This window comes from Arvicola amphibius, chromosome 11 (assembly GCF_903992535.2).
Source record: "Arvicola amphibius chromosome 11, mArvAmp1.2, whole genome shotgun sequence".
NCBI classification, from domain to species: Eukaryota; Metazoa; Chordata; class Mammalia; order Rodentia; family Cricetidae; genus Arvicola; species Arvicola amphibius.
This window is the reverse complement of record NC_052057.2, coordinates 67,964,213-67,987,543: the sequence shown is the minus strand read 5'-3', so window position 1 is coordinate 67,987,543 and position 23,331 is coordinate 67,964,213. Positions and strand designations below refer to the sequence as shown.

Sequence of the window (23,331 nt, the reverse complement as noted above, 5' to 3'; positions counted from 1 at the left end):
GAGGGACCACCGACTCTCCACAACTCCCCCTGCCACCAGCACACTTCCTGCTCTTCCTGCAGGGGTTATTCTCCCCGGATACTGCCTCTCTCTTCCTGTCCCTTCCCAGCTTGCACCCAGAATCCTCCCCCCCTCCCCCTGCCTCATCCTCCCGTCTTTGGGGCCACAAAATCCCACAGCTCAGCCTGTTTGGGTTCTGGGGACCTGGAATTGAGTGCACCCAGGCCGGTGGGAGGTCCCCTCCTTCATTTGACTGCCCGAGCAAGGTAGGCCTTTGTCTGAGAGCTGCTTGGCCTGCAAGGGGACCTCACAGTCTGCAGGAGGATCCATCATTCTTTGGGGTGAGTGAGGAGTGAGTGCCTGAACCGTGGCAGCAGCCCGGAGAGGGACCACCGACTCTCCACAACTCCCCCTGCCACCAGCACACTTCCTGCTCTTCCTGCAGGGGTTATTCTCCCCGGATACTGCCTCTCTCTCCCTGTCCCTTCCCAGCTTGCACCCAGAACCCTCCCCCCCTCCCCCTTCCTCATCCTCCCGTCTTTGGGGCCACAAAATCCCACAGCTCAGCCTGTTTGGGCTCTGGGGACCCGGAATTGAGTGCACCCAGGCCGGTGGGAGGTCCCCTCCTTCATTTGACTGCCTGGGGCAAGGTAGGCCTTTGTCTGAGAGCTGCTTGGCCTGCAAGGGGACCTCACAGTCTGCAGGAGGATCCATCATTCTTTGGGGTGAGTGAGGAGTGAGTGCCCGAACCGCGGCAGCTGCCCGGAGAGGGACCACCGACTCTCCACAACTCCCCCTGCCACCAGCATACTTCCTGCTCTTCCTGCAGGGGTTATTCTCCCCGGATACTGCCTCTCTCTTCCTGTCCCTTCCCAGCTTGCACTCAGAATCCTCCCCCCCCTCCCCCTGCCTCATCCTCCCGTCTTTGGGGCCACAAAATCCCACAGCTCAGCCTGTTTGGGTTCTGGGGACCTGGAATTGAGTGCACCCAGGCCGGTGGGAGGTCCCCTCCTTCATTTGACTGCCCGGAGCAAGGTAGGCCTTTGTCTGAGAGCTGCTTGGCCTGCAAGGGGACCTCACAGTCTGCAGAAGGATCCATCATTCTTTGGGGTGAGTGAGGAGTGAGTGCCCGAACCGCGGCAGCTGCCCGGAGAGGGACCACCGACTCTCCACAACTCCCCCTGCCACCAGCACACTTCCTGCTCTTCCTGCAGGGGTTATTCTCCCCGGATACTGCCTCTCTCTTCCTGTCCCTTCCCAGCTTGCACCCAGAATCCTCCCCCCCCTCCCCCTGCCTCATCCTCCCGTCTTTGGGGCCACAAAATCCCACAGCTCAGCCTGTTTGGGTTCTGGGGACCTGGAATTGAGTGCACCCAGGCCGGTGGGAGGTCCCCTCCTTCATTTGACTGCCCGAGCAAGGTAGGCCTTTGTCTGAGAGCTGCTTGGCCTGCAAGGGGACCTCACAGTCTGCAGGAGGATCCATCATTCTTTGGGGTGAGTGAGGAGTGAGTGCCTGAACCGCGGCAGCAGCCCGGAGAGGGACCACCGACTCTCCACAACTCCCCCTGCCACCAGCACACTTCCTGCTCTTCCTGCAGGGGTTATTCTCCCCGGATACTGCCTCTCTCTCCCTGTCCCTTCCCAGCTTGCACCCAGAATCCCTCCCCCCCTCCCCCTTCCTCATCCTCCCGTCTTTGGGGCCACAAAATCCCACAGCTCAGCCTGTTTGGGCTCTGGGGACCCGGAATTGAGTGCACCCAGGCCGGTGGGAGGTCCCCTCCTTCATTTGACTGCCTGGGGCAAGGTAGGCCTTTGTCTGAGAGCTGCTTGGCCTGCAAGGGGACCTCACAGTCTGCAGGAGGATCCATCATTCTTTGGGGTGAGTGAGGAGTGAGTGCCCGAACCGCGGCAGCTGCCCGGAGAGGGACCACCGACTCTCCACAACTCCCCCTGCCACCAGCACACTTCCTGCTCTTCCTGCAGGGGTTATTCTCCCCGGATACTGCCTCTCTCTCCCTGTCCCTTCCCAGCTTGCACCCAGAACCCTCCCCCCCTCCCCCTTCCTCATCCTCCCGTCTTTGGGGCCACAAAATCCCACAGCTCAGCCTGTTTGGGCTCTGGGGACCCGGAATTGAGTGCACCCAGGCCGGTGGGAGGTCCCCTCCTTCATTTGACTGCCTGGGGCAAGGTAGGCCTTTGTCTGAGAGCTGCTTGGCCTGCAAGGGGACCTCACAGTCTGCAGGAGGATCCATCATTCTTTGGGGTGAGTGAGGAGTGAGTGCCCGAACCGCGGCAGCTGCCCGGAGAGGGACCACCGACTTTCCACAACTCCCCCTGCCACCAGCACACTTCCTGCTCTTCCTGCAGGGGTTATTCTCCCCGGATACTGCCTCTCTCTTCCTGTCCCTTCCCAGCTTGCACCCAGAATCCTCCCCCCCTCCCCCTGCCTCATCCTCCCGTCTTTGGGGCCACAAAATCCCACAGCTCAGCCTGTTTGGGTTCTGGGGACCTGGAATTGAGTGCACCCAGGCCGGTGGGAGGTCCCCTCCTTCATTTGACTGCCCGGAGCAAGGTAGGCCTTTGTCTGAGAGCTGCTTGGCCTGCAAGGGGACCTCACAGTCTGCAGGAGGATCCATCATTCTTTGGGGACACCAAACACCTCCGCACTCCTTTTGAAGGAAGAGATGGGCAGGCGCCAATGCAGGAGCTCCTCCAACAACATGAAAGGCAACATGACATCACCACAAGCCAGACATCCCGAAACAACAAGAATTGAACACCCTACCCCAGAAGATATAGAAGAAACCGACATTAAACAGTACTTTATAAAAATAATAGAGGACCTTAAACAGGAGGTAAAAAACTGCCATAAAGAAATGGAGATGACAAACAAAAAGGTAGACGAAATAAATAAATCTCTCAAAGATACCCAAGAAAAACAAGAAAAACAAGAAAAAGCAATCAAACAGGTAAGGGAAACAGTACAAGACCTGATAAATGAAATGGAGGTATTGAAGAAAACACAATCTGAGGGACGACTGGAAATGGAAACTCTGAGTAAAAGAACAGAAACTTCAGAGACAAGTATTTCCAACCGAATACAAGAGATGGAAGAAAGAATCTCGGACTCTGAAGATACTATAGAGGAAATAAACTCACAGATTAAAGAACTAAACAAATCTAACAAATTCTTAACACAAAACATTCAGGAAATCTGGGACACCATGAAAAGACCAAACCTAAGAATAATTGGGGTAGAAGAAGGAGAAGAATTACAACTCAAAGGCCCAGAAAACATATTCAACAAAATTATAGAAGAAAACTTCCCCAACCTAAAGAAGGATGTTCCTATGAAGGTACAAGAAGCCTACAGAACACCAAATAGACTGGATCAAAAGAAAGCATCCCCACGCCATATAATAATCAAAACACAAAACATACAGAATAAAGAACAGATATTAAGAGCTGCAAAGGAAAAAGGTCAAGTAACATATAAAGGGAAACCTAACAGAATTACACCTGATTTCTCAATGGAAACCATGAAAGCCAGAAGAGCTTGGATAGATGTGCTACAGACACTTAGGGAACATGGATGCAAGCCTAGACTATTATACCCAGCAAAGCTTGCATTCACCATTGATGGAGAAAACAAGATATTCCAGGACAAAAACAGATTTAAACAATACGCAGCCACAAATCCAGCCTTGCAGAAAGTAATAGAAGGAAAATCACAAACCAAGGAGTCCAACAACGCCGACAATAACTCAGGCATCTAGCGACCCTTCACCAGCACAACTAGAAGAAGGGAAACACACAAACTCTACTACTAAAAATGACTGAAGTTAACAACCACTGGTCATTAATATCACTTAATATCAATGGACTCAATTCACCTATAAAAAGGCACAGGCTAAGAGACTGGATACGAAAACAGAATCCAACATTTTGCTGTTTACAAGAAACACACCTCAACCACAAAGACAGGCACCTACTCAGAGTAAAGGGTTGGGAAAAGGTTTATCAAGCAAATGGCCCTAAGAAACAAGCGGGTGTGGCCATACTAATTTCCAACAAAGTTGACTTCAAACTAAAATCAATCAGAAGAGATGGAAAGGGACACTTTATACTCATAACAGGAAAAATCCTTCAGAATGAAGTCTCAATCCTGAATATCTATGCCCCTAATATAAAAGCTCCCACTTATGTAAAAGAAACACTTCTAGAACTCAAGGCAGCCATCAAACCACACACACTAATAGTTGGAGACTTCAACACTCCTCTCTCACCAATGGACAGGTCAATCAGACAGAAACCTAACAGAGAATTGAAAGACTTAATGGAGGTAATGAACCAAATGGACTTAACAGACATCTATAGAACATTCCACCCAAATAGGAAAGAATATACCTTCTTCTCTGCGGCTCATGGAACCTTTTCGAAAATTGACCATATACTTGGTAACAAAGCAAACTTCCACAGTTACAAAAAAATATTAGTAACCACCTGTGTCTTATCGGATCACCATGGATTAAAATTAGAATTCAACAACAATGCTACCCCCAGAAGGCCCACAAACTCATGGAAACTGAACAGTCAACTACTGACCCACACCTGGGTCAAGGAAGAAATAAAGAAAGAAATTAAAGTCTTTCTTGAATTTAATGAAAACAAAGACACAACATACTCAAACCTATGGGACACAATGAAAGCAGTGCTAAGAGGAAAGTTCATAGCACTAAGTGCCCACTTAAAGAAAACGGAGAAAGCACTCATTGGTGACTTAACAGCACACCTGAAAGCTCTGGAAAAAAAAGAAGCAGACTCACCTAGGAGAAGTAGAAGACTGGAAATAATCAAACTGAGGGCAGAAATCAACAAAATAGAAACACAGAAAACAATCCAAAGAATCAATGAAACAAGAAGCTGGTTCTTGGAGAAAATCAACAAGATTGACAAACCCTTAGCCAAACTAATCAAACGGCAGAGGGAGAACACGCAAATTAACAAGATCAGAAATGAAAAGGGGGACATAACCACAGACACAGAGGAAATTCAGAAAATCATTAGATCTTACTACAAAAGCCTGTATGCCACAAAATTGGAAAATGTAAAAGAAATGGACAGTTTTTTAGATAAATACCATATACCAAAGTTAAACCAGGACCAGGTAAATGCTCTAAATCGTCCTGTTAGTCGCGAAGAATTAGAAACTGTTATCAGAAACCTCCCCACCAAAAAGAGCCCAGGACCAGATGGTTTCAATGCGGAATTCTACCAGAACTTCCAAGAAGACCTAATACCTATACTCCTTAAGGTATTTCATAATATAGAAACACAAGAGTCACTGCCAAATTCCTTCTATGAAGCTACAGTTACCCTGATACCTAAACCACACAAAGACTCAACCAAGAAAGAGAATTACAGGCCAATCTCACTCATGAACATGGACGCAAAAATTCTCAATAAAATACTGGCAAACCGAATCCAAGAACACATTAGAAAAATTATCCATTACGATCAAGTAGGCTTCATCCCAGAGATGCAGGGCTGGTTCAACATACGAAAATCTATTAATGTAATCCATCATATAAACAAACTGAAGGAAAAAAACCATATGGTCATCTCATTAGATGCTGAAAAAGCATTTGACAAAATTCAGCACCCTTTTATGATAAAGGTCTTGGAGAGATTAGGGATACAAGGGTCATTCCTAAATATAATAAAAGCTATTTACAGCAAGCCGACAGCTAACATCAAATTAAACGGAGAGAAACTCAAGGCTATCCCACTAAATTCAGGAACACGACAAGGCTGTCCACTCTCTCCTTATCTCTTCAATATAGTGCTTGAAGTTCTAGCAATAGCAATAAGACAACATAAGGGAATCAAGGGGATTCAATTTGGAAAGGAAGAAGTTAAACTTTCATTATTTGCAGATGATATGATAGTATACATAAGCGACCCCAAAAACTCCACCAAAGAACTCCTACAGCTGATAAACTCCTTCAGTGACGTGGCAGGATACAAGATCAACTCCAAAAAATCAGTCGCCCTCCTATACACAAAGGATAAGGAAGCAGAGAGGGAAATCAGAGAAGTATCACCTTTCACAATAGCCACAAATAGCATAAGATATCTGGGAGTATCGCTAACCAAGGAAGTGAAGGATTTATTTGACAAGAACTTTAAGTCTTTGAAGAAAGAAATTGAAGAGGATACCAGAAAATGGAAGGATCTCCCCTGCTCGTGGATTGGGAGGATCAACATAGTAAAAATGGCAATTCTACCAAAAGCAATCTATAGATTCAATGCAATCCCAATCAAGGTCCCATTAAAATTCTTCACAGAGATTGAGAGGACAATAATCAACTTTATATGGAAAAACAAGAAACCCAGGATAGCCAAAAAAATCTTATACAATAAAGGTACTTCTGGAGGCATTACCATCCCTGACTTCAAACTCTATTACAGAGCTACAGTATTGAAAACAGCTTGGTATTGGCATAAGAACAGAGAAGTTGACCAATGGAATCGTATAGAAGACCCGGATCTTAAACCACAAACCTATGAACACCTGATTTTTGATAAAGGAGCCAAAAGTACACAATGGAAAAAAGAGGGCATCTTCAACAAATGGTGCTGGCATAACTGGATGTCAACCTGTAGAAGAATGAAAGTAGATCCATATCTATCACCATGCACAAAACTCAAGTCCAAATGGATTAAAGACCTCAATATTAATTTGAACACATTGAGATTGATAGAGGAGAAAGTGGGAAGTACTCTACAACAAATGGGCACAGGGAACCGTTTCCTATGCATAACCCCAGCTGCACAGACTTTAAGGGCAACATTGAATAAATGGGACCTCCTGAAGTTGAGCAGCTTCTGTAAAGCAAAGGACATTGTCACTAAGACACAAAGGCAGCCTACTGACTGGGAAAAGATCTTCACCAACCCTGCAACTGACAAAGGTCTGATCTCTAAAATATATAAGGAACTCAAGAGACTAGACGGTAAAATGCCAATTAACCCAATTAAAAAATGGGGCACTGAACTGAACAGAGAATTCTCAACAGAAGAAGTTCGAATGGCCAAAAGACACTTAAGGTCATGCTCAACCTCCCTAGCTATCAGGGAAATGCAAATCAAAACAACTTTGAGATATCATCTTACACCTGTCAGATTGGCTAAAATCCAAAACACCAATAATAACCTTTGCTGGAGAGGTTGTGGGGTAAGGGGCACACTCATCCATTGCTGGTGGGAATGCAAACTTGTGCAACCACTTTGGAAAGCAGTGTGGCGGTTTCTCAGGAAATTTGGGATCAACCTACCCCAGGACCCAGCAATTCCACTATTGGGAATCTACCCAAGAGATGCCCAATCATACAACAAAAGCATATGCTCATCTATGTTCATAGCAGCATTATTTGTAATAGCCAGATCCTGGAGACAGCCTAGATGCCCTTCAGTGGAAGAATGGATGAAGAAACTGTGGAATATATACATGCTAGAATATTACTCAGCGGTAAAAAACAATGACATCTTGAATTTTGCAGGCAAATGGATGGAAATAGAAAACACTATTCTGAGTGAGGTAACCCAGATCCATAAAGATGAACATGGGATGTACTCACTCATATTCGGTTTCTAGCCATGATTAAAGGACATCGAGCCTATAAGTTTGGGATCCTTGAGAAGATAATAAGAAGGTGAACTCCCAAAAAAGATATAGTAATCCTCCTGGATATTGGAAGTAGACACGATCGCCAGGCAAAATTGGGAACTTGAGGGTTGGGCAAGACTGGGCCAAGGGAAGATGGGGAGAGAAAAGTGTGAAGGGGAGAGCAGGGGGAGCTCGGAGGAATGGGGTGCTTGGGATATAGGAAGGGTGGATATGAGAGCAGGGAAGCATATATCTGAATTTAAGGAGCTACCTGAGGGTTGTCAAGAGACTTGACCCTAGAGGGGTTCCCAGGTTTCCAGGGAGACGCCCCCAGTTAGTTCCTTGGGCAGCTGAGGAGAGGGAGCCTGAAAAGGCCAGTTCCTATAGCCATACTGATGAATTTCTTGCATATCACCATAGAACCTCCACCTGACGATAGATGAAGAAAATGACAGAGCCCCACCTTGGAGCACCGGACTGAGCTCCCAAGGTCCTGATGAGGAGCAGAAGGAGAGAGAACATGAGAAAGAAAGTCAGGACCGTGAGGGAACCTCCAGCTGGCGACAGATGGGGAAGGTGACTGAGCCCCACATTGGAGCACTGGACTGAGCTCCCAAGGTCCCGATGAGGAGCAGAAGGAGCGAGAACATGAGGGAGAAAGTCAGGAACGAGAGGGGTGCGTTCACTCATGGAGACGGTGGGACAGAACTAATGGGAGATCACCAACTCCAGTTGGAATGGGACTGATGGATCATGCGACCAAACCCGTCTCTCTGAGTGTGGCCAACAGCGGGGGCTGACTGAGAAGCAAAGGACAATGGCTCTGGGCTCTGATTGTTCTTCATGGACGGGCTCTGTGGGAGCCTTCTCAGCTTGGTCGATCACCTTCCTGGACCTGGGGGGAGTTGGGAGGACCTTGGTCTTAGCATAGAGTGGGGAACCCTGATGGCTCCTTGGCCTTGAGAGGGAGGGAGGGGAGGTATGGGTGGAGGGGAGGGGAGGGAAGGGGGAGAAGGAGGGGAGAGAAAGGGGAGAAGGAGGGGAGGGAGGGGGGAGGAGGAGGGAAGGAGATGGAAATTTTTAAATATAAAAAAAAAATAAACCATGAGAAAAAAAAAAAAAAAAAAGAAAAAAAAAATCAATGAATCTAGAAAATAAACAACGCAGTTAAAACATAGGCTACAGATCTGAACATAGTTTTCCCAGAGAATAAAAATAACTAATGAATCTCAACACACGTTCCCCATCCTTAGCAAATAGAAGAATACAAATTAAAACTGAGATTTCATCTTTCCCAGTCAGAACAGCTAAGATCAAGAAAACAACTGAACTTCTGGTGCACAGGCCACCCTTTCCTGGCTAAGTGTAGTGTCTACCCCTCATCAAAGTAGACGACAGGATAAGAGAATGTGCTACTAGCCTCCCACTAACCTAGTGTAGTTCCTAGCCACGCTGCAGATCCTCACCAGTATTCCCAAAGGCAAGGTAACTCTCACTCCTCATTAAAACATCTCCTTTTGGAAACAGGTAGAGACCATTACAGAGGCCCACAACTGGTCAAAATGTAGAGAATAAGTGACTGGGGATGCCCAAACACAACTGATGAAAAAATCTCAAAAGAGAATATGGAAAGGTTTTAAGAACCAGATGCCCAGGATGTCCGCTGCTGGAGAGTGGTTCCTAGACACGTAACTACATACATAAGGGAAATGCACCCATGAACTATAGTAAAAGAGACCATCATGATGACAACAGAAGTTGACGTGCTAACAGGGACAGGGGCCATTCCCCGTGGACCCACACCTAGACGAAGAGGGACCTATATGAGGTCAATGGCTGCTGAGATTGGGGAGAATCAGTTTCCTCCATGGGTGAGCTCCCATACAAGTTGTCCAGTCCCAAGTGGTTCAGCCCTGAACAAACAAGCAAAGCCAAACAGACCCAACAGGTTATAAATATGCACGTGTACATCTATGTAGCACACATTTATACATGTACAATAATAATAATTGAAGAGGTCGTGAATTTTGGAGGAGAAACAGGAGGAGTTGGGGGGAGGGCAGGAGTGAAGTAGAGGTATCGCTCATGAATGAAGTTCTCAGTGATATAAATAAATACACACATAAATAAAGGGGAGGAAAGGGAAAGCTCATGCCCCTACTGTTCCCAGCAAAGGAAGGAAACACGATTTACCTGGCTGGTAGAAATCAGGCGACAGTTCTCTGGCCACGGCTCTTGCAATGTCACACTCCTGGCGGGCAGCCAGGGCAGCCTGGTCAGCAGCGTCAGCTTTCGCTCTGGCATGTGCAGTCCTACAGGGGCACACAAAGGCTAGTGAGTAGAGAAAGCGCTGTATTAACGACCCGTGGTCTAGCGAGAGACATGTTCATTATGATCATGGCCCGTCACCTGGAATAGCAATGTTTAGCGACACAACGCTCTGAGACCTCGGCAACAGACACATGTGAACCCGCCTGTGGATGGCTGCAGTCCTTCCTCTAGGGAAAAGGCAATTAATTATGAGTAAGGTCTCTACGGTTGGACACTGTGTCTGGCTGTCAGAGCTCACTGGACCAACTCCTCTGCTGATTTTGCATCACACTCTCCCAACTTCAAAAAACAACCCACTATGGAGAGTAGGATTTGACCATACGAATTAGCCTAGTGCTCACTGACCAAATTCCATCGACAGAATTAAGTAAGAATGAGACTAAGGAATTTGACCACTGGAAGAAATGAGCAGAAGTGCTACCGTCGGAGCTTGCTGATTTCCATGTGTGGATACTCTTGCTCTGGCCAATCTCAGGCCATCAGCATGATGCTATTGAATGAGTATTATAAAGGGAAGAGATGCACACCGCAGGTTCTTACCAGCAAGCCAAGGAAGGCTAGTGAGGTGTCTACTTAGCTAATTTAAAATTTCTTTGCCTTTAACTTCTTCAGAAAGTTATTTTTGTATGTACGTGTAGGTGCCACTAGGAGTGTGGAGAGGTCAGAGGATAACTTATGGGAATTGGTTTTCTTTCCAAAGCGTGGGTTCTGAAGACCGAACTCAGATCATGACGTTTGTCCGTAAGTGCTCTTACCCGGTGAGCCATCTCAGTGGCCCGTGTTTACCTATTTTTTTTTTTGCATGGATCTTATATGAAACAGAAATAACCCAGTGAAGCAGAACTGGTGAGGATGGAATGGATCTTTCAGTCTGCTATCCCCTCCCTGGTTCACCCTCACACATTAAAAGCCTTACCCTTTAGAGGAGGGAACAAGGGTTGGGCTTCCTGGGCTGGGATGATAGCTTACTTGGTAATGCGTTTGTCCGGCAGGCATGAAGATGTGAGTTCAAACCCCTAAGTTCACATTAAAAAAAGGAAAGAAAATCCAGCTACACCTGGGCACATACTTGCAATCCTAGTGCTGGGGATGCAGAAACAAGTAGATGCCTGGGGCTCACCTGGCAGCTAGCCTAGCCTCCCTGCCAAGTTCCAGCTCAGTGAGAGACTCTATCTCAAAAGGTAGGTGTGTGTGTGTGTGTGTGTGTGTGTGTGTATGTGGTGTTTCTTGTGCATTTTTTGCCTGTTTTCCTTAGAGAGAGAGAAAGAAGGCATGGAGTTGGATGGGTGGGGCTGTGAGGAAGATCTAGGAAGACAGGGGAAGAAAAACCATGATCAGAATATACTGCATGAAAAAAATGATTCCAATTTAAAAATGAGGTGGACAGTGTCTGAAGAACTACAGAGGGCTGTCCTCTTGTCTCCACATGTACACGCACATCTGCACACACATGCTCACCGGTATGCCAGACACGTGTGCACACACAAGGACTGAGCCCGAGACAATGAGATGGCTCAGCACTTGCTATCAAGGCTGACACAGGGAACAAGAGAACTACTTCCTGCAATCTGTGCTCTGACCTTCCTGCATGGTGTGTTACACACATACACACACACTGGAAAAAAATTAGGCTCCTTAAGGTCAGACCAAAGAGAATCTGGAGATTATAGACAGAGAACTGGGTTGTGTGTGTGTGTCCAAGTCCCAAATTCAAACGACTTGTTCAGTTAGTATTTAGATGGCACGGGCATCCACTCTTATGCCTTTGTGGACATCCTGCCATATTCTATCAGCTCCAGGCAGGACTATGAATAACTGGTATGCAAGTCTGAAAGCAATGCTCACACCAATCTCTGACAATAGGGGAGGGTGATCCAGGAAATGGCACTATACTTCAGCTGGTCTTTGGGGAGACAAAGTGGCAGCTGGAGATGACCAGGAAACTTGACTCCCCAGGTTAAACTTCTAGATTTAAAACGGAAATGCAGGGTCTGACCTGAGGCCAGAGTACTAACTAGTCAGAAATCCTGCTCTCCCCTTTCTCCTGAACTCTTGCGGGCTCATCTCACGCCACCTAGAGATTTGTAAGCTTTGCAAAGATCATGATCTTTTGCCTTCTGTTCTTTGCTGCGCCAAGCACCCAGTATTTACTGAGAGTCTAACTTATGTATAAATGATGATTCTTTAGGAATAGCTGGGCTGCCAGTTAATAATAAGTGAACTAAGGAATATATTGCATGAAAAAAAAATCTATTTTCAATAAAACATTAGTGAACCAAAAAAACTATAGAAATGGTAAGGACAGAAAGGTGGCCAAGGGTTCAGCAGGGAGGGGGACAGGTAGAGCAGAAGACATAGCTAGGGGAGGGAAACAACTCTGTCACACTGCATTGGATGGATGGTACATGTGTCGAAGTTTGTAGAATAGATATCACTGGGGGTAGGTCAAATATAAGCGATGGATTTTTACATAATCAGGGGTGGGCACAAAGGTGAACAATGAATTTTAGTGCAAGTGACTCAACATTGCTTCAGCAATTACATCAAATTTATCCAAGATGCCAGAGAAGGAAGCTGCATGTAGGCCCAAGGGGGGGAGAAAATGTATGTGAACTTGGCCAACTTGAAAACTGCTTCGAAAAACCATCATTTACAAGTAAAGCATACTGACTGGGAAGGTTGTTTTTATATATTTAGGGAAACCATATGTATGTGTGTCTATCTATCTATCTATCTATCTATCTATCTATCTATCTATCTATTATCTACCCACCTATCCATCTATCTTTCTATCCATCTGCCCATCCATCTCTCTTCCTCCCCTCTCTTTCCATACATATATGTAACAACAAAGATGGAGGAAATTGATATTAAAACTTCAAAACCCCAAAAAGCATTAAAAATGAATGGATCATCCTCCACATAGCCAAAGAATTATTTCTGCATCATGTGGGAAATTCCTAATTGCTTCTGTCGATGGAATATTATAAATTTGAAATGAAAATGAAACAGGAGTTTAAGAGAACAGATTCCTACGTGCCTGGCTGTACTGACCTTGTAAGGCACCATCCTTGGCAATTTGAGGAGGCATATTGACTAATTCTATGCCCAAGAACCAGTGGGCACCCCCTGTTCACAGGCTTTCAGCTTTCAATTCTTTTTTCCCTTCCCAGAAGGATTTTCCATTTTATCTCCTATTCTTAGCTAGAACCTAATTATGTCTAGGTACCATAATTAATGAAGCCGTAAGAGTACAGTCATGCTGCCTTACAATGTGATTTCTTTGCTCTTCAATAAATCTACAAAACTAAACAATGTATATGGATGCAACTGCAACACATTTCTCTCAAGTCAAAGAAAATGGAAGTGTTATCTCTTCACCATATTATAATCCAGCAAACTGAACAATGCAGTACAGTGTACCCTTCCAGTAAACAAATTATGGAAGCTCAGTCAGTGATGCCTCATTCACCACTCTTGTATGTAACTTACTTTCCTTGCTCTCTTCTGAAGGTCCGGACAGATGGCCCTTTCCATCTAACCTAGCTACAGCATTAGTCAGGACTACTTACAGCTGGCCAGATGAGCAAGACCACCCCTCAACCCAGGGGGTGCTGCTTGAGAACTTCTGGTCACAAGAAATGGAGAAAGGAATTTTCTCTGCGTTAAGTTCTCACCAGCTTCATGGGGTCAAGGTCACTGGCATGGCTAGACTTTGGGGTTGCCCTGGCTCATGTTTGAACTCATTTATTTAAATCCCAGGGCCAGTTCCAAACCCAGAGATGCCTGGTCAGACCTGACACTGTTGTTGGGGTTGGGACTGAGAACACATAATCTGAGTAAATCAGCTAAAGCCACATAGCATAGGTTCTTACTGCAGCTAGTTGTATGGTCTCTCTCCGTCTCTCTCCCTCTCTCCCTCTCTGTCTCCCTCCCTCTCTCTCTCTCTCTCTCTCTCTCTCTCTCTCTCTCTCTCTCTCTCTCTCTCTCTCTCTCTCTCTCTCTCTCTCTCTCCTTCACTTCTTAAGGCCTCTTGCATATTCCAGTCTTTGGCTCCTCACAGTTTCAAGCTCCACACATCATATATTTTCTCGAATGATGTAATTAAAAGTGAGAAATCATGCCGATTAGTGAGGCAGCAGTTACTGACTTTTGAAGTATACTGCGGTTTAACTTTAGGGTGGGTGGGCTAAGCTACAAGGACAATTCTCACATGCAGAGACCCAGAAGTTGTCTTGGCTTCTCTCTTGGCCACTGCTACACAATTAGCCAGGATACCTGGAAGCTAAATATTATTACAGTTAAAACTAATCACAAATTATTTTTTCTCATCAACAACTTGAGGGTTTTTTCTTTTAATAACTGAAATATTTTACAAGTCCTGATGTCACTTTTCTGTGAAGAAAATCATCTAGTTTCCTCAATTTTCTTGAATGTTTTAAAAAGTATAATTCATGGCATGTTCCTTCAATTTAACAATGCTTTTACAAAAAGTACATTCAGCAGTACCCTAGACAGGCTCAGGGCACACTCCTCTAAGGAATGTACACAGCCCTTTAGACATCTACCCTCTGTCTTTCATGGACAGAGTTGATGAAAATTTGAATCCAGAAGGCAACATGACTCCATTAAAGGTGAAACTGCATCTAGCATTTACTGAGTTTGCTACTTGCACATCTTCTCGGTTTTCTTCCCAACAATAAAGTGTTTTGAAAATATGCTGCTTTTGGTATACTTTAAATTTTATTATATGTCATGGTTAATTTATGATCTGATTCTTAAAACTTAATGGTAGAGGCCACAATCTAACAGGTTCAGGGATCTTCCTTGGGAGTTGCTATGACATTCAAACAGTTAAAGAAAATTATTATTCAGGTAATTAAAAAACTGAAGCAATTGAATGGTAGAGACCAAAGTCTTGGTTCAGGACCACAGTGCTCTACCAGATGACAGAGCCAAAAGCGCTCGCCTCCCTATGCTGATGCGGCAGCGTCAGAACGTCCAGTCCTCCACCATCAACACCCAAGCAAATTCTCTTTTCCTTCTGGTTCTCTTGAAAGTGCCTGGCAATAACAAGAAATTTTTTTTTGGTGTGGGGGGGGAAGGTTATGGTATTGTGTGTAACAAAATGAACAAAAAAAATGACCTATTGGCCTTTCTTTGGGACTGTGACATTACTCATTTATGTGAGACCTAGATTTGAGAAAACCAATTACCTCATGCAGACAGTTGCAGTCCTTTCAAAAAAGAAATTAGTCTGCCAAGCAAGGAACACTGGCTAGGGACAAAGGCAACTGGCTCTGCAGACTCAGATACAACTGGAGGCTTGATTCTCAGGCACTAGCACCAAGTAAGAAGGCCACGTCTCGGTCTTGATGTGGTTCTCTGAAAAGACTGGTCCAGCGACACTCAGCGTGCCCTGACTCAGGAGTGACTTTCGCGCCCTTACACACTTGCTAAGTGGCATGACTGAAGAGGATTTCAGTCCAGAAGGGACAAGACTGCTACTATTCCACCCTCAGTTAACCTGGCTCAGAAGACCACATCGCAGGCGTCTCCCACCTGTGAGTTCTGGAATGTTAGTGTTCTCCACAAAATGCCTTAAAAAACAAACAAATGGAACGGAGTAAGACCTAGGATGGTAACTTCAGGACTGAGTTCTCAAGCTTTTATTTTAAACAAGTAATATTAACAGTGACTCATTAATCACATTTTCCAGCGTTGAAGCTGACAGCTCCCTTTTTGTCTGAAAATGAGAGCAAGTTATTGAGATATAACATGGACATGAAATGGCATAATATTGCTAGTGAGGGTTGGTGTTTGATATTTCCAGAGCCCAAACCTTTGCACACATGTTAGAAACCAGGCTTCGAAAGCATTAGAGTCAACAATCAGCCCAACTCTCCTTAGAGCCTCAAGAGATCCTTGTCAGTGAGCTCACAAGGTAAACCACATTTCCTAACAAAGAAATGCCTACACACTCCAGTAATTAGCCACATTCCCCTGGCTTCTGGTCAAGAGGAACGAGGAGCTACGATTCATCTGAAAAAAGTCTTTATACACCTTTGACAAAATGCTGTCTATTATGTTATCATTATCATTTTTATAAAGAGCCAGAGGAGACAACACTCTCATTGTGTGGCGGCAGGAACAATTTGGCCTCTGATGGTAAACTGGTTCTGTTTCTCCTTTTGTAAGAGCTACCAGGGAACCCGGAGTGAAACGATTCTCAGCCCCCCCCCCCCCACACACAGGTACCATCTGCAGTTTCCGGGTTCCCAGCCATGCCAGGAATGCTCATGTACACAACTTCCCAGCATGCCCTGTAGATGCTTTCTGGAAATTGGCAGGATATTTAATCAAAATAGCCCATTCCTCGATCAATGACTTGCTGTTCTTACTAAGGTTTCTCAACACAGCGTGCTGATGCCCTGGGGACAGATGTAATAATTCGGGGATATTGGAGTTGACTGTTCGGTCTTCACTTATAGATTTTTGTTTAATCTCTAGAACACTTTAAAGCTTAGAAAATAAGCCCTCATTATTAAGTGCTTTAAAAACTTTTATTCCCTAATATTTTCCTAAAGACTTAATGAGTTGAAAGGCTGTATTATCATTTTTCATTGATGCTTGCTTCTGCGAACATGTATGCCATTGTCATAATGGCATGTTATTCCCATGGAGGCAGAGGACAACGTGTGGAGTTGCTTCTCTTCTCCTGCCATGTTTCAGTGACAAAGCTCGGGTCGTAGGCCTTGGCGGCAGGCATCTTTACCTGCCGAGCCATCTCGTCAGCGCCACGACAGACCCCAGGTCAGAAGCACCTCTCTGCTTCTCTGGATTATGTCAACCTTCCTACTTTGTTTTTGCTGCTAGAGACTGAACCCAGGGCCGCGCATATGCCAGGCAAGTGCCTTACCACTAAGCTATTTATTTATGTATTTATACAGATTCCTGCTCACAAGAGTATATAGTCTGTATACAGACTACAGCCTAGGTTGGCCTCCAACAATCCCCCTGCCTTAGTGTCACAATGGCTGAAATTAACGTCATGCTTTTCCATACCTGGTTCCCTTAAAATTTTTTGTGTGACATTTGTCTAAGATTTATCACTAGAAATCTGATACGAGATTGGGATGCTTTATTCTTAAAATTGTTTTTGAAGGAACGTCCTTTCAGTTAGGACCACTCAAGTTCCAGAACACTGTCATTAAGTAAGATTAAAACACCTCTTTACAATGCAACTACCTGCATTCCATTAGATGAAGGAGACTATACCAAATCAGAAACAGATGCTGGCATACAGACTATATAAAGTAACTCTCAATTCAACAACAGAAAATTTAAAAACCGACAAAGGACTTAAAGAGACAGTTTCTCTACAAATGTACAAAAATCGACAAACGGCAGCAAACACAGGTAAAGCTGCTGGGGATAATTAAACGCGGGGAAAAGGCCATGCTCTTCATTATGTGTTTATTTTATATGATGCCCTGGGTCTACTGTCAGGGACAAGCCCAATAAAATCAGTATCTCAACAATTTTGTGGTTGTTAGATCCATGATCAGAGCATCCTTTTAATAGGAATCCACCCATGTACCAAGAGATGAATAAAAAAAGCAGTAATAATATAAGCACATTGTTCAGTCGTTAAGAAATGGGGATCTGTGATACTGCATTGATAAACCTTGAGGATCTTTTTTTTTTTTTTTTTTTTGGTTTTTTCGAGACAGGGTTTCTCTGCAGCTTTAGAGCCTGTCCTGGAGCTAGCTCTTGTAGACCAGGCTGGTCTCGAACTCACAGAGATCCGCCTGCCTCTGCCTCCCGAGTGCTGGGATTAAAGGCGTGCGCCACCACCGCCCAGCTTGAAGCAAAAATTTGTAGTTATAAAATTGTCTAGTTTGAATCTTGAATGGAGGTTTGGGTTTACTTCAGACATTAAATTTTCAAAATAAGGATATTCATAGTGTGGCAATGGATAGAGAAGTGGTTTTGGTTTTTTTTTTTTTTTTTTTTTTTTTTTTTTTTTTTTTTTTTTTTTTTTTGGTTTTTCGAGACAGGGTTTCTCTGCAGCTTTTAGAGCCTGTCCTGGAGCTAGCTCTTGTAGACCAGGCTGGTCTCGAACTCACAGAGATCCACCTGCCTCTGCCTCCCGAGTGCTGGGATTAAAGGCATGCGCCACCACCGCCCGGCTAACCTTGAGGATCTTAAACAAAATGGAATAAGTCACAAAGAGACAGTTTTATATGAGGCACATAGACAAATCCATACAAAGAAAACAAAAGATAGTTTCCTGGGGGTTGAAGGGAGGGAGAGGAAATGGGGAAGGGTGCTTTTTCCAGGTGAAAACCCCGAAGGAGGGTTGCATGACAAGATGACTGAACGTCTATTGAACACTATACTTAACAAGGTTTCCTTACATTACAAACACTTGACAATTAAAAAGAAAACCAATGTTGCGTAGTATCTACAGAGGATCCAACGAGTCCAGAAGCTAAAGAGGGGACTCTAAGAAGGTTTTGCTGTTAGTTGAGAAGTCACTGTGCTAATCCCAGCCAAGGCTAAAATTCTAAGGAGGGGGACAGCTCTGGTCAGAAGGAATCTTTAGTGGACAGGTTAGGAAAGATATGTCGGAGTGTTGAAACACATCCATTTAGCTAGCTTTGAACAGAAAGCCTGAGGTAGAGGTTGCCTTCAAAAACATTAGTGGAGGGGACAAATGGTTGAGGAGAGAAGCTTCAACGATTACTCCGAGATTTGCATTTAGGTGTCCGGATGAATGACTTCACCACAGGGAGACATTGTGCAGGCACTACTATTGGTTGAAGGTGACGACAAGCTATGTTTTAGACAAGTAGATGTTTACATGACACAGGCATTTATGGTTACAAATACAGGGCTGTGACGCAAACTCAAGGTCTAAGTTACAACAGAAGTATGAAGACTATGGGGGGCTCAATGAAAGGTGGATGAACCCAACAAAAAGTGTATCAAGAAGCTGAGACTGAACCCAAAGTGACCTAGGGACTCAATGGGGTAAAGAATAGTATAACTGATAGGTGGCTGTATACAATTAGATGGTGAGTTTACAAGGTAAATTCCTTACCAATTTCCTTGGTAAGCCCTGTACATCGTTCAGGAATTAATGGCCACAGGCAAATCTGTCTTTTCTCTGGGGCAGCTGTAGTTCTCTCAGCCCGAGTGACTGGTTAATGAGCAGGCTCTGGGCATGAGTGTGGACAGACTCACGGGGAGGAATGGCCTGTCAATCCGGCATGTGCTGGGAAGAGGCCAAGCAAAGGCATCTGGGTTTGATAAGACCCTTTCTAGGGGGCAGTCTAAAGAAGGAGGCCACTGCTGAGGAACTGGGCAGAGGGAGTAGAAGAAGCAGGTGGGGGGCCACGTACTAGCCGGTTCTGACCCAGAAAGGAGGGAAGAAAATTGGACAGGAAGCAGAGGAATTAGTTGGGTCAAGGGGAAAGATGATTTACTCACATTTTACAAATGAGAGCTACTGGGAGGTGGGGAGAAAGATGCTTGATGAATAGGAGAACATGAAGAAATTCTGAGAAGAGGACAAGTGGAGTCATATCACAGATGGGGTAGAAGGGTGAAGGGGAAGGCTGTGATGAGCTGAGCCAACATTTTACAGTTTTTAAAAAAGGGTTTTAAGGTTTAAAGAGAGGTTGTAGCAAGGGCTTTGGAACTAGACTTCGTCACTCAGCCCAGCTTACCTCATGGTAGCTGCACCTCCATTCCTTACCTGCTTTTACAGGTGGCGATATTAACTCACAGTTGCCGTGGAGTCAGGATTGAGCTATTTGAACTCTCAGAGAGAATCTAGCGTACTTAGAACGTAAGTGCCCATTATTCCATTCTGCAGAAATTAAGGGACAGTATGGGAAAGTGGGGGCACTTAAAGAGCTGAAGATTTGGGAGGAGAAGCAGAGAAGGCAGAGGTGGCCTGTGAGCAGAGACTTGGGACAGAGACTAGGGGATAGGGTGGAACTCTCCCTGGAGTCCTGGCAGGAGAAACCAGCCACAGCCACCAGCAGCAGCCTCTAGGCCAGAGGCAGTAAGGGCTCCAGAAGTCAAGCTGATGAATGTCCAAGTCATACAGATGCAGAGGTCAGGGTGGGGTCAGTTGACTGCAACACAGCGTCTGTCCTTTCCTATGGTAAATTTTGTTGAAACTGCTTATTTTGAATGTGGCTTTCTTTTGAAAGCTTTATGTTATAAGTTCAAATTGTCAGTTAGCAGGCTTTTAGAAACAGGTGAACTAAATTACTTTAAAAATGAGTGCATATTCTACAAAAAAAATCAAACTGCACAGAATCATCAAAACCATTTCCCCTTGACACTTTATACGAACATCTGGATATCCATGGTAAGCGCCTGGCAACCTTCAGAACTCAGGTAGCAGCTGGGAATTAAAAATGTGAACACTGTATTTCTACCTCAGTGTTCTGCTTCTTGTCCTTTGCTGATGGTCCACTGTGGGTACAAGTTAAGGAAAGGGAGCATCAGAAGATGGTGTAGGTCACGAGTCAGGAATACAGGCTGGTATCTGAGAAATCCAGTCAACGACGAACTGACCAAGTGATTAGTTCAGAGTTGACCTAGTTCCTACTTATTCCTGTTAATGCTTCCATATGCACATTCTGCAAAGCTCAATAGCTATTTAAGCATTGAAATATTATTGGTCTGGGAAATGACTCAGGCAGGCAAAGTCTAAGCATGAGGACCAGAATTGGAATTCCCAGCTCTCATGTAAATGCAGGGATTGGCTGGTGGCCCACCTGCAATCCTAGCTTCAGGAGCGGGTTGAGCTGGGTGGGGAATAGTCTAGTTAGGCAGACTAGCCTGATCAGTGAGCTCTGGATTCAAGTGAAAGGCCTTGGCTTAATGTATAAGGTGAAGACCAATCAGGAAATATATCTGGGGCCTGCAGAGAGAGCACAGCAGTCAAGAGCACTTGCTGCTCTTCCAGAATCCTGAGTTCAAGTACCAGAACCCAAATCAGGTGGCTCACAACGGCCAGTAACCCCAGCTCTAGAAGTATCCACGGCCTCTGACGTTCAACGGTACAAGTGAGCACTTGCTTGCACACAGTTTTACATTCTCATCCTCCCTACACTGCCCACCACTTTACAAGAATAAAAATACCTGTCATCTGGTAAGTAAAAGTAGGCAGATATCTATGAATTTGAGGCAGCTTTGTCTATACAGTGAATTCCAGGTAGCCAAGGCGGCACAACGAGACCATTCTTCACCACCACCCCAATAATAAAAAATAATGAAAGAAAACCTTTCAATAAGAAAGATATCCAACACACCTATGGCCTCCATGTGAACACACACACACACACACACACACACACACACACACACAGGGTAAGCCACCTCCTTTAACTCTTTCAAAATGATGACTGAGAACATCTTGAGTTCCCAGTTCAGATATTCTCTTAGCGAATAAAATACAGGGGCCAGTGTCCCGGCTTGCTTGGCTCCACTGAGACAGGACCAGGTCTGTTCCTGAGCTACTGGAATTAGTTACATAAAATCTTTCTTAGGCACTTAGCCCCCAGTGTTTCCAGGCATGCACTTTGCAGAGTTTAAGGAAGGGCTGCTTTGTGAGAAATTCCCGAACGTGGGGTATGGTTATTCCCTCACGAACGGGTTTTTCCACTTTATATTTCCTGGTAGGCGCTGTGGTTCTGTTACTTCTATTTCACACCTGGTCCATGAAAAGGGATCATTTGGCGGTTTAACCAAGAAGTCCTTGGCAACATTTGCTTTAAAACCCCAGCCTTTGATGTAATTGTGTTATGGAAAATAATCGAACAATGTAGAGGAATTATTCAGACATATTAACTCGGATTTTGAAACAATGCTCAAAACTTGTTCTGCTAGACATACTCAGAAACACATTTGAAAACTGGAATCCCAATGGCTGCCCCATAGACCAGGTAATTACTTTACCTTCTGTTGGAATCTGAGACTCAGAGGGCCTAAACACATAGTCATCCCATTTCTCCTGGATTCTTAAAAAGTTCTGATTTTTCTTGTGGAAACCAACAACCTTCTATTGTGTCTACATGCTCTCATCATCTGTGATGTTACTGTCTTGAGGACAATCTTTATCCTGACCATCAACAGGTAAGTTTGTCTTAACAACAGGACCAAGTTTGTCCCAAGATAATGAGAAAAGAAGGGTTAAGATGAATACATGAACAAAGGTGACTAGTTTGCTCCTCAGATTTCTAAGTGAACATAACATTTGTAATGTGGGGGGCAGAGGTAGTTTTGAAGATGAATTCATGGACATCAAAATAAAACTGCATGCTACCTCTTAAAAGATGGCAATGAAAATGAAATTTCGTCATCTTTCTTTGTCTTCATGGGGCCTGGCAGCTACTGGGGCCTGCCAGTGGGAACAGATGGACCCCTTCATGCAGACACGGAGGAATATGGGGTCTGCATTCTTGGACTGTGTGCCATAGTGAGAGGTGGAATGACACTCGTGGATTAAAATTCACTAGTATGAGAGTCAGCCACAGTTCTCTATAACACTCGTGAAGAATTCGAGCCAGAGGACACTGACATCCTCAAGTGCAAAGGGGAACAGACATTGTCATTTCCATTGAGGTTAAGGATTCAGAACCTGCTTCTTATCCAGCAAAGATGATAGATTGAACCCTGGAGAGACAGGGCACTACTTAGCATTAAGGTCCAGTGCCAGTCTGCTTCATGTGGTACCTGACAGCTTTTCTCAGGCTGATGAATATCTAAAAAAAAATTGTTCATTTTCCCTAGCAATCAGGGAATGCAAATCAAAACAACTATGAGATTTCATCTTACCCCAGCAAGAGTGGCAAAGATCAACAAAACAACTGACAGCAAATGCTCAGGCTTGTGAAGGAAAAGGGACTTCTCAATCACTGTTGATGGCATTGCTATCTAGTGTAGCCACGGGGCAAATCAGAAAACCAAAAATAAATTTACAGTATGATCCAGTAAGACCACTTCTACTTCACAGATGTATGCTCAGCCATGTCCATTGCTGCTCTATTCACAAGAGCTAAGAAACAGAAACAAGCTAACTGTCCTTAAACCAACGGATGGATAGTCAAAACCCAAATACGTTATGGAATATTATTTAGCTGTAAGGAAAAATGAAATCATGAACTTTGCAAATAAATGGGTGGAACTAGAAAAGATAACACGGAGTGAGGTAATCCAGACCCAGAAAGTCTAACATCACATGCTGTCTCTCATTAGAGGCTCCTAGCTCCAAATCTTCCGATGAGTACATATTCTAGAGAAACTGC

General features: G+C 44.6%; 1 protein-coding gene across 1 annotated transcript in view; it reads right to left on the bottom strand.

Annotated features, from left to right (window-relative positions):
- Positions 1-23,331, bottom strand: part of Jph1 (junctophilin 1) — a 91,178-nt gene that overhangs the window by 23,528 nt on the left and 44,319 nt on the right. The window contains exon 3 of the mRNA XM_038348012.1: positions 9,863-9,981. Coding sequence (XP_038203940.1) covers positions 9,863-9,981 — 119 coding nt within the window. The remainder of the gene's footprint in view (positions 1-9,862; positions 9,982-23,331) is intronic.